At 47.4% G+C, this 12681-nt stretch overlaps 1 protein-coding gene across 1 annotated transcript in view; it reads right to left on the minus strand.

The window, feature by feature from the left end:
• The window catches only part of mat2b (methionine adenosyltransferase II, beta), a 99033-nt gene that overhangs the window by 73717 nt on the left and 12635 nt on the right, over positions 1-12681 (minus strand). The window contains exon 3 of the mRNA XM_034177549.1: positions 12553-12667. Within this exon, the coding sequence (XP_034033440.1) occupies positions 12553-12667 (115 nt within the window). The remainder of the gene's footprint in view (positions 1-12552; positions 12668-12681) is intronic.

The following is a 12681-nucleotide window of genomic DNA, read 5'->3' on the forward strand; positions in this document are numbered from 1 at the left end:
TTTATTTACATTTCACACAACGTCCCAACTTCATTGGAATTGTGGTTGTAAAGATCAGAAATTTCAGTTAAATATATCATATAGCAGACGAACACACTGATATTTGAGAAGTGAAATGATGTTTCTAGTATTTACAGAAAGTGTGCAATAATTATTTAAACAAAATTAGGCAGGTGCATAAATATGGGCACCCTTGTCATTTTATTGAATACCATAGTACCATAGTGAACTGCAGCTTCTTATTTTCTATTTAATGATGTCTATGTGGGCAGCAGGGTGGTTTAGTGGTTAGCATTGTTGCCTGACAGTGAGAAGGTCATGGGTTCAATTCCCACCTGTGGCCTTTCTCTGTGGAGTTTGCATGTTCTCCCCGTGTTTGCGTGGGTTTCCTCCAGATGTTCCGGTTTCCTCCCACATCCAAAGACATGCAGGTTAGGTGGATTGGAATCTTTAAATTGTCCGCAGGTGTGCGAGTGGGTGTGAATGTGTTCGTTTGGCTGTTTGTGGCCCTGCGACAGACTGGTGTCCTGTCCTGGGTGTACCCCACCTTGCGCTCTATGACTGCTGGGATTGGTTCCAGCCCCCTCTGACCCTTAATTGGACTAAGCAGTTGAAGATGAGTGTGTGTGAGTGAGTTGTCCATGTAAGGATTCAAGGAACTTTATTTGTTGTGCCAGCTAACATTTACATGTTAATGGTACGAAATTACTACTCAGGTCTTGGTTATTTAAAAAAAAAAAACAACAACAAACAAACTATAAATCTAAGCTATTAAATAAATAAAATAAAAGCTGAAATTAACTATGTTTACTACCAAATATAAGTGTGAACAGCAAGTACACTCAACAAAAATATAAACGCAACACTTTTGGTTTTGCTCCCATTTTGTATGAGATGAACTCAAAGATCTAAAACTTTTTCCACATACACAATATCACCATTTCCCTCAAATATTGTTCACAAACCAGTCTAAATCTGTGATAGTGAGCACTTCTCCTTTGCTGAGATAATCCATCCCACCTCACAGGTGTGCCATACCAAGATGCTGATTAGACACCATGATTAGTGCACAGGTGTGCCTTAGACTGCCCACAATAAAAGGCCACTCTGAAAGGTGCAGTTTTATCACACAGCACAATGCCACAGATGTCGCAAGATTTGAGGGAGCGTGCAATTGGCATGCTGACAGCAGGAATGTCAACCAGAGCTGTTGCTCGTGTATTGAATGTTCATTTCTCTACCATAAGCCGTCTCCAAAGGCGTTTCAGAGAATTTGGCAGTACATCCAACCAGCCTCACAACCGCAGACCACGTGTAACCACACCAGCCCAGGACCTCCACATCCAGCATGTTCACCTCCAAGATCGTTTGAGACCAGCCACTCGGACAGCTGCTGAAACAATCGGTTTGCATAACCAAAGAATTTCTGCACAAACTGTCAGAAACCGTCTCAGGGAAGTTCCTCTGCATGCTCGTCGTCCTCATCGGGGTCTCGACCTGACTCCAGTTTGTCGTCGTAACCGACTTGAGTGGGCAAATGCCCACATTCGCTGGCGTTTGGCACGTTGGAGAGGTGTTCTCTTCACGGATGAATCCCGGTTCATACTGTCCATGGCAGATGGCAGACAGCGTGTGTGGCGTTGTGTGGGTGAGCGGTTTTCTGATGTCAATGTTGTGGATCGAGTGGCCCATGGTGGCGGTGGGGTCATGGTATGGGCAGGCGTCTGTTATGGACGAAGAACACAGGTGCATTTTATTGATGGCATTTTGAATGCACAGAGATACTGTGACGAGATCCTGAGGCCCATTGTTGTGCCATACATCCAAGAACATCACCTCATGTTGCAGCAGGATAATGCACGGCCCCATGTTGCAAGGATCTGTATACAATTCTTGGAAGCTGAAAATGTCCCAGTTCTTGCATGGCCGGCATGCTCACCGGACATGTCACCCATTGAGCATGTTTGGGATGCTCTGGACCGGTGTATACGACAGCGTGTACCAGTTCCTGCCAATATCCAGCAACTTCGCACAGCCATTGAAGAGGAGTGGACCAACATTCCACAGGCCACAATTGACAACCTGATCAACTCTATGCGAAGGAGATGTGTTGCACTGCATGAGGCAAATGGTGGTCACACCAGATACTGACTGGTATCCCCCCCCAATAAAACAAAACTGCACCTTTCAGAGTGGCCTTTTATTGTGGCCAGTCTAAGGCACACCTGTGCACTAATCATGGTGTCTAATCAGCATCTTGGTATGCCACACCTGTGAGGTGGGATGGATTATCTCAGCAAAGGAGAAGTGCTCACTATCACAGATTTAGACTGGTTTGTGAACAATATTTGAGGGAAATGGTCATATTGTGTATGTGGGAAAAGTTTTAGATCTTTGAGTTCATCTCATACAAAATGGGAGCAAAACCAAAAGTGTTGCGTTTATATTTTTGTTGAGTGTAGATTATACTACTACACTGGGAATGAAGTGAAAACCAACAATGTATGTATATTACACACAGGAGATTATTGCACATGGGCAATTAAGGTGTTTTAGTGCAGTCTGTATGAGATGTGATATGACATAGGTTCTATGGCGCACGGCTCAAGTTCAACAGTCTAACAGCCTCAGGGATGAAACTGTCTCTGAATACTCCTGAGCTGCCTGTCTGAGGGGAAGGTCTGAAACAGACTGTGTGCAGGATGGGAGTTGCACCGTGATGAGTAGAGATCCGAGGTGGTGGTTTCTGTCCTGTTTTATCATTAGTATTTTATACGATTGTGTGTCTTTTATTCCTTTTATTTCTTTTACTTATGTTTTAAATCTTAATTCATTTTATTCTACCTTTTAAATAATGTTTGTGAAGCACCTTGAAGTGACCTGTCGTGATTTGACGCTACATAAATTAATACATTTGAATTTGAAGGCAAGGCTGCACCCTACAGTCCTCTGTGCAGCCTTTACCCCCCTCTGCAGAGCCCCCCTCTCAGCAGCCGTGCGGCTGCTGTGCCACATAGTAATGTAGGTGCAGAGGATGCTCTCCACTGCACAATAATAGAAGCTCCTCAGAATGGAACTCCCACGTCCAGCTCTCCGCAGCTTCCTGCGGAAGTAGAGGTGCTGGTGTGCTTTCCTGACCAAACAGGAGGTGTTGGCATCCCATCTTAGGTCACTGGATATGTGCACACCCAGGTACCTAAAGCTGGAGACCACTTCCACAGCTGCTCATCCGATGTACAGGGGAGCGGGAGGGCACTTGTTCCTCCTAAAATCCATCACCATTTCCTTGGTCTTCTTGTTATCTCTGCACCACTGCACCAGATGTTCCACCTCCTTTCTGTATATGGACTCATCATTGTCCTTGATGTGTCCCACTACTGCTATGTAGTCAACAAACTTCACTATATGACAGGTGGAATGCCTTGCTGAACAGTCCAGGACCCAGTTCCCCAGTGTGGAGCTCAGACCAATGGAGGGGAGCTTCTGCACCAGAGTCTGTGGGATGACGGTGTTAAAGGCGGAAGAAAAGTCCAGGAAGAGCAGGCGGACGTGTGAGTTCCCACTCTCCAGATGGGTGAGAGCTGTGTGAATCACCGATAAAATGGCGTCTTCAGTGGAGCAGTTCCTCTTGTAGGCATACTGGTGGGGGTCTACAGTGATGTTGATGGAGTCTTTGATGTGAGTCATGACCAGCCTCTCGAAGCACTTCATAACTACCGTTAGAGCTATAGGTTGGTAGTCATTCAGGCCTCTCACTGTGGAGCACTTGGGGACAATTGTCTTTAAGCAGGTGGGGACAGATGCCAGAGTTAGCGCTGTGTTGAAGATGTCTGTCAGGACCTCAGACAGCTGGTGTGTGCAGTCCTTCAGTAGCCGCCCCAGAATGTTATCGGGGCCTGCAGCTTTCCGGGGATTAATCCTCTGGAGGTTCTTCCTTACGTCTGCTGCGGTCACACTGAGGGGCGTGTCACCAGGAAGTAGTGTGAGTCTGGTACTGGGGAACATGTTCAGGTCCTCGAAGCAGGCGAAGAACCTGTGGAGTGCGTCTTGGGCATTGTGCATCCCTGATGTTGTAATCCATGAAGCACTTTATGCCCTGCCACACGCGCAGGGGGTTGTTGGTGGTAAAGTGACCCTGGATTTTCTGGGCGTACAAGGTCGACTCCTCCCACAAGGAGTGCTCACAGGCGAATGACGTCACCGACAGGCATGGAAAAACTCACGCATGCGCACGAGGGTTCAAGCATGTCTGACGTAAAAACATATGAATGAAATCCATATAGTTTTTGAAAAAAATAAAAAGGACCTATACTTTATTGACAGCCCTCGTATGTGGCCTTGGCCCATGTGATGGCTGGCCTTCAGCTACTTCCTTGCCGCTGTGAGCGCTGATGCCTCACATGCCCTGAGGACAGCATCTCTAGCTTTCAGCAGAGCTCTCACCTCAGCATTCAGCCAGGGGTTCTGGTTTCAGGTGCATCACTTCCTCTTGCGGGGAGCTCCCCGCACTCTGCTGTGCCACTCCATTGTCCTCAGGAGCCGCTGTCTCCCGAATGCAGATTTCAGCTCTGGTGATATGGTGCAGACCGAACTGTTTCTGATGGCCATCAGTTCGGTTAAGCTATAGTTCACACACATATTCAGTCCAAAACTGGTACTAATAGCGGCTGCGGGAGCTTGAGAAGAAGGAAGGAAAAAAAAAAAAGGCGGCTGCCTATGTAGGTGTCCGCATGGCCCGACTCAGATTTTGATCAAATTATCACCAATTACCCTTCAAACAGACTGATTGGGCATGATAAATTTGTTTTTCCCATCAGGCAAAATTTTACTTAAGTTTTGGTCAATTCAAAATTTGATATAGTAAAAATGCCCAAATTTGAGGCAACAATGCCCATCTAGAAGTGCGTGGTTTGAAAAAGTGCCTATGGGGCATCATCAACCATCCTCCAGATATCAAAGATTCACTGTCCATCTGGCGGAACTTTTTGTATATATTTCAGTTATTCAAACTTTTCAAAATTCATATGTTGCCCTCCCAGTGTTATGTGTCGGACGCAGCTCGGAGAACCGACCAGCGTTTGAAGGACCCAGTATGAAATAAGCAGAGCACGGTACAAAGGCTAACTGAATTTAATACATAACAGTGATAATATAATAAAAGGTGCGGCCTGGCGTGGTGCGCTCCCAGCAGCGCTAACGGTCCGGAGCCAGAAGCTGTTTCGGACCCAAGGACCCCGCCGACACCCCCCAGGTGGCCGCAACAACTGAGTCTGTGAAAGAAGGAACCATTATGTGAGTCCACACTCTACACACAGAACACTTAAAGGTGTACAAACAGCAAACACTTCCTGGCTTGATTACTAATCAGCTTCCCAACCTGCAGGCATGGAACAATCAGTTCACAAAACTCCACTGCAGTGAAAGCTGATACATGACTAACAAACAGCTCAATATAATAAGGTGTGAGGGACACCACATTTACTGACTGTATAAATGTTAGTCACAAAATCTAACGTACCTCAGGAAGTGTGCTGACGAGCGTGAAACCTCACCCCCTCCTCTTTCACAGACTGTGCATCAAACCTGGACGTTCTCAGCATCCGCTGTTGATGAGATGGCTCCCGAGACGACGATCTCACCCGTCTGGTCACAAGGTTGAGTCTCTGGCAAATACACACTGTGCACTCCAGTCTTAAATGCCAACATGTTCCAATCCATCCAGATGCACCACAGCTGTGAGTCCTGACGAGTCGCAGGTGATCAGGGTGAGGTCCTGACAGCCTCAGCAACACAGCCACTCAGTCCCAAACGCACGCCACCTGGGAGGAAAACCAAAAGACAGCAACAAACCGGCAGCCAGGCCCCCCCAGCCATATAACACCCAGGGTCAAATTCTGGAGGAGTAGGGAAACTGAAAAATGCTCATGAAATGAGAAATATTTGATATATCTCAGCAAATGGGGTATCATTCTGTTGTATGTTTTTTGGGTTTGGGAAGTTCATTCATGGGGTCGTTTGTGTAATCCAAGGTCAAGGTCACTGAGAAATGTCAAGATAAAACCGATTACTGTAGTGTCATCCGCAAATTTAATGATGCTGGTGTTGTTCCGGGAGGCTTCACAGTCATATGTGAAGAGTGTGTAGAGTAGGGGGTTCAGCACACAGCCCTGGGGTGTCCCCATGCATACAGTTCTTACGCTGGATGTGCAGTTATGAACTTTAACTGCAGTGTGAATCCTAGGAGTGGTTAGCTTCTTTTTAGCACTTAGCTTGTGCTAACATTCGCTACTCGCTTATTCTTTTATTACTGTACTGTATCTGTTAGCTGGCTCTGTGTTATTGTTATTGGTGTTTTGGAAGAACATCCTCAATTAATTCCTTATTTCCAGTTCATAATCTCAGTGGCTGATGTGCTTGATGTTATACGAACAGCCTCTACTTTTCTGGGTTAATATTTTGGTAGCTCATTCATTAAAGTAGACCTGCATTGAAATAAATGCAGTCAGATCTTTGGACCAAAAAATTACATATTTATACATAAGATCCTTCTGAATGTAGTAAAGTAAATCTGCAAGTCCAGAGCTGTCATTCAACAGAGAAATCTTCGTTTAAAAAAAATGACAGATTTACAGATAAAATTTGGCCCTCTGCAAAACTGTCATCAAATTCAGGACATTGCCGAGATGTCAGCGAGAAGACCCTATCCCAGCATGCATTGCGCAACTGTAATCTGTGGATTTATGTCAGTTTGCATCTCTTACAAAAGCACCTTTTTATTGTTTTATACGGAAGGATTGACTTTTTTTAAAACTTCATATTGTCTTGCGGTACGTTTGGTGAGTATACATTTCTTTTATTTCTGCCTGCAAATTATTTTTGGGGACTTTTTCATACGCCCATTTGATTGTGGTGTCGCATTGAAAATCTACTGCTTACCGCCGTTTCGAGGTTGTTTATGATTGTTTTGCCTTTAGACTAGATCTATATTCGATCATATTTCCCTGTAAAAAACAATTATTGGTGAGTTTTATATTATCTTGCTCTAAGACTGAATGAATGTTTATGGACTGCATAAAAATGATATTTTCTGGACTTTTTGCAATGTAAGAAGAATCTGCATGATCAATGCAGCTGCAGTATGAGTGAACGGATGAAGGCACTCCATGCAAGCCAATATTTTCTCACGGGGCAGGGCTGGGGTCGGGGTTACCGCAACAACCCGCTCCCATGCTGATTAGCGAGCAGGCGCGCGGGCTGGCGCAGTAAGGGTCGCGGAAGAACGTCGCCCGCTGTCGATGTCGCTGCTGATCTGAGCATGCAGAGCTGTATCTGGCATTCATTGCAGCTTACTTTTGGATGTTGAAACCAGGATGTGTAACATTACTAACAGATAAAATTAATTTCTATTGAGAAATAGCTAGTATTACATTCACTCAACACGCGGGATCAGACTGAAGGCGCTAGTGCTCTGTCTTGTCCCGGATGTACAAATAGTTTTTGTGGATGGCCAAATTTTAGCTGCAAATTTGTAATTTTTAAACGAAGATTTCTCCGCTGAATTACAAATTTGGGCTTGCAGATTTACTTTACTACATTCATAAGGGTCATATAAATACATAGCTATTTATTTCTCAGCTCTGACCACATTTATTTCAATGCAGCTCTACTTTAACAAACTCAGTGCTTTGTGTCATTTTGCTCTTGATTCTAATGCCGCGTTCACACCGGGCGCGATCAGATGCTACAAATTCGCGGGGGTCTCATGGCAACGGACATGCCTCCTTCGCCCGGTGTGTCGCTCTGCTTTTGCTGCGAAAATTCGCCCGGTGCGTCATCAAATAGGAGGAGTTTCCATTCCGCTAGCCGGCTCCGGTTGTCAGTCAAGTTAACATGACGGACCTTGATCACACGGAGCGAGTTGTTGTGGAAAGCTCCCAATTCAGGGAGTATCATTATTTGCTACAGGAGCGGCGTCTGGATGACGGCTGCTTTCAGCGGTCCTTCCGCCTCTGAGGGACCCCGTTTGAGGACCTCCTGTCCTGTTCACGCGCGCACATGTAAACAATTTAAAAAAACAAAGAAACTCGCCCGTTTGCTGCAGCTCGCTCTTCCCCCCAAAAAAACTGTCATAATTGTGTTTAGAAATCAGTCACCATTTGTTTTATTATACATCTGTGTAGTTAATTAATAAAATATTCTCCACAGACGATTTGCTCGTGCGCGCAGGTAAAAAGAAGACGGAAAAAAACTCCGCTGCCCCTGCTGCTCGCTCCAAAACCTTTGTCATAATTGTGAAATAAAGGACAAAAGAGACATAAGTCCTGCTCACAGGCTGCTACCAGATACAGGACATGTTCACATCTTCAGTCAAACTCCAGACATCTCCACGTCACCACATATTCAGTCCCTGATTGGTCATCGTGGCGCGTCGAGATGAAAAAGTTCAGATTTTTCAACTTGGGGAGGACGGCAACGCGACGTGACGCAATATCGTGCCACAAACGCGCAATCGCTCAAAATCGCTTCACTCGCGTCGCACTGCGTGACTTGGCGCCAAAACACGTCGTTCCATAGGGATTACATAGCAACCTGTTGCTGCTGTCACTCGCATCGCGCCCGGTGTGAACGCGGCATAAGGTTCTCAGTGCCACTATTGTTCCCAGTGCCGTTCAAAAGCTGTTTTTGGTATCTGAACTTGATGTTTTCTTCTGTAATATATTCTCGGTTAGAGGATTTGCATTTAACTGCCCAGTCAGTTCTATTAAGTACGGTATCCATGGGTTTGGATTTAAGTCCCCTTTCACCGACTTCCTTTGTTCAAAAATTCTGTTATGTATTAAACAGTTATTGATTGACTTCCAGTACGAAGAGTTACTGACGAACTGCCTGCCCCAGAACTATCCATCCATCCATTTTCTTCCGCTTCACCTGAGGTCAGGTCACCGGGGCAGCAGCAAAAGCAAAGCCGCCCAGACCTCCCAATCCACACACACCTCCCCCAGCTCCTCCGGGGGAACCCCGAGGCGTTCCCAAGCCAGCTGCGAGACATAGTCCCTCCAGCATGTCCTGGGTCTTCCCCAGGGCCTCCTCCCGATGGGACATGCCCGGAACACCTCTCCAGCGAGGCATCCAGGGGGCATCCAAAAAAGATGCCCAAGCCACCTCAGTTGGCTCCTTTTGACGTGGAGGAGCAGCGGCTCGACTCCGAGCTCCTCAACCGATCTCTAAGGGAGTGGCCAGCCACCCCGTGGAGGAAACTCATGTCGCCGTTTGTACTGGCGATCTTGTTCTTTCGGTCATGAGCCAAATCTCATGGCCATAGGTGAGGGTCGGAACGCAGATCGATCAGTAAATCGAGAACTTTGCCCCCTTGCTCAGCTCTCTCTTCACCACGACGGTCCGATACAGCGACGGCATCACTGCAGATGCTGCACCGATCCGTCTGTCAATCTTACGCTCCATTCGTCCCTCTCTCGTGAACAAGACGCCAAGATACTTAAACTCCTCCACTTGAGCCAAGGACACTCCACCGACCTGAAGAGGGCAAAGCACCTTTTTCCGGTCGAGAACCATGGTCTCGGATTTGGAGGTGCTGATTTTCATCCGGGACACTTCGCACTCGGTTGCAAACCGCTCCAGTGCACGCTGAAGGTCCTGATTTGACGAAGCCAACAGAACCACATCATCCGCAAACAGCAGAGACAAGATTCTGTGGTTCCCAAACCAGACCCACCCAACACTCTGACTGCGCCTAGAAATTCTGTCCATAAAGGTAATGAACAGAACCGGTGACTAAGGGCAGTCCTGGCGGAGGCCGACGTGCACTGGGAACAGGCTTGACTTACTACCGGCAATGCGCCTTGAGAGACACAGTCAAATGCCTTCTCCAGATCCACAAATCACGTGAACTGGTTGGACAAACTCCCATGAACCCTTGAGCACCCGATGGAGGGTGTAGAGCTGGTCCAGTGTGCCGGGACCAGGACAAAAACCACACTGCTCCTCCTGAATCTGAGGTTCAACTATCGGTCAAATTCTCCTCTCCAGTACTCTGGAATAGTCCTTAAAGATAAACTTTATTGATCTCACAGAGGAGAAATTCATGTTACGTCAGCTCTTAAAAAACACACAAGATGGGTGCAAGTAGAGGAAAATGTTCATCAACCAGTGTGCAAAGATAAGCAATAATAATAATAATAATAATACTTGTAACAGTACGAGACATAAGAAATATATATATATATATATATATATATATATATATATATATATACACACACACACACACACACACGTGATTGGGATTGAAAAGGAGATAGGAGCATCTTCTTTACAATATGTGAAATGGAGTTTAGGTGTGGTAAGGTGACAGTGCAGTGATTTGTAAACGACTTGTTATTGCACATGATTTATGGACATATTAATATTGCACGGGATATGTGGACATATTATTGCATGTGGTTATTTTACAGTGTTATTGTACAGCCTGACAGCAGCAGGGAGGAACGACCTGCGGTATCTTTCCTTCTTGCACTGAGGGTGCCTCAGTCTGTCACTGAACAAGCTGGTCAGCTCCACTACAGTTCGGTGCAGAGGGTGAGAGGAGTTGCTCATGATGGATTTGAACTTTGTTAACACCCTCCTCTCAGCCACCTCCTCCAGAGAGTCCAGAGGACAACCCAGAACAGAACTGGACTTCCTGACCAGCTTGTTCAGTCTCTCTCTCTCCCACTCTGTGATGCCCGGGGCCCAACAGACGACAGCAGACGCAATAACAGAGTCGAAGAAGGTCTTAAGCAGAGGCCTGCTCACTCCAAAGGATCTCAGTCTCCTCAGGAGGTGGAGGCGACTCGGGCCTTTTTTGTACACTCCCCGGTAAGGGGAGGCTGAGGAGTCTGATCCCCCTGTAGTTGGAACACATCCTTCGGTCCACCTTCTTAACCAGAGGGACCACCACCACGTGTCAACCAAGACAGTCCCACAACTTCCAGAGACTTAAGGTATGGCCCGGACGGATTTCATACACCCCAGGAGCCTTGCCACCGAGGAGCTTTCTGACCACCTCGGTGACTTTGGCCTGCGTGATGGATGAGTCCATCTCTGAGTCCGCAGTCTCTGCTTCCTCTTTGGAAAACGTGACAATGGGATTGAGGAGATCCTCGAAGAATTCCTTCCACCACCTGACAACATCCCCAGTCAGGGTCAACAGCTCCCCACCTGCACTGTAGACAGTGTTGGTGGAGAGCTGCTTCTGCCTCCCGAGGCATCGGACGGTTTGCCAGAATTTCTTCAAGGCCGACCAACAGCTCCCCTCCAGGCCTCCCCGAACTCCTCCCAGACCCGGGTTTTTGCCTCTGTGACCACACAGGCTGCAGTACACTTGGCCTGCCGGTACCTGTCAGCTGCCTCCGGACTCCCACCTGCCAACAAAGACAAGTAGGACTCCTTCTTCAGCTTGACGGCATCCCTTACTTCCGGCGTCCACCAACAGGTTCAGGGATTGCCGCCGCGACAGGCACCAGAGACCCTGCAGCCACAGCTGTGAGCGGCCGCATCGACAATGGAGGTGGAGAACATGGTCCACTCGGACTCCATGTCTCCAACCTCCCCCAGGATCTGGGAGAAGCTCTCCCGGAGGTTGGAGTTGAAGACCTCGCTGACAGAAGGTTCCGCCAGTCGTTCCCAGCAGATCCTCATGATATGTTTGGGCCTGCCAGGTCTGACCGGCTTCCTCCCATCCCAGCGGATCCAACTCACCACCAGGTGGTGATCGGTCAACAGCTCAGCCCCCTCTTCACCCGAGTGTCCAAGACACGTGGCCGAAGGTCAGATGATACAACTACAAAGTCGATCATCGACCTCCGGCTCAAGGTATCCTGGTGCCACATGCACTTATGGACACCCTTGTGCTCGAACATGGTGTTCATGATGGACAAACTGTGGCTAGCACAGAAGTCCAACAACTGAACACCACTCCGGTTCAGATCAGGGAGGCCGTCCTTCCCGATCACCCCCCTCCAGGTCTCACTGTTGCTGCCCACGTGGGCATAAAGCCCCCGACAACATAGCTCCTAGGATCATCCGGGTATGCAAACTCCCCCACCATGATAAGGTGGCAGTTCGAGGGGGGCCCCAGAACTAAGTTTGCCTCATATTACAGGACCTTTTGCGCAGGCCACCTTAGTGTCGAGACTTTAGTTTCCTTTGTGCCTTACTTGGACTTGGTCTTGTTTTCCTTTGTAGATTGGTTGTGAACTGAGACCAAACTGCAACAAAGTCCTTTGTTTGAACTACACTCACGTTGTGCTCATTGCTGGGAAGGTCCTGACCAAAGCATCATGAAACTGTCACTGTGTTTTGTGAAAGTGAGACAGTCGTAGCCAGTGAGACAAGAATGAGTGAGACAGTCAGAGCCAGTTAGAGGAAAAGACAGTCATCAAGACTCAGTGAGAAATAAGAGCAAGTCAGACAGCAAGACACAACAGTCAGTGTGACACACAATGAGACAAGACAGCTACAGACAGTGAGACAGAGACTCAAAGACAGACCAACCTGCCTCCTTGGCGAGCGTGCTTGTGGCATGCACATTGAGATTAACAGCTGCCTCCGTGTGTCTCTCAACTACATCTGGACGTCTCTCAGCTGCACAGTGGACGATCACATCAGGCTGACAGACAGTCA

The sequence above is a fragment of the Thalassophryne amazonica genome, chromosome 9 (genome assembly GCF_902500255.1).
Source record: "Thalassophryne amazonica chromosome 9, fThaAma1.1, whole genome shotgun sequence".
Lineage (NCBI taxonomy): Eukaryota > Metazoa > Chordata > Actinopteri > Batrachoidiformes > Batrachoididae > Thalassophryne > Thalassophryne amazonica.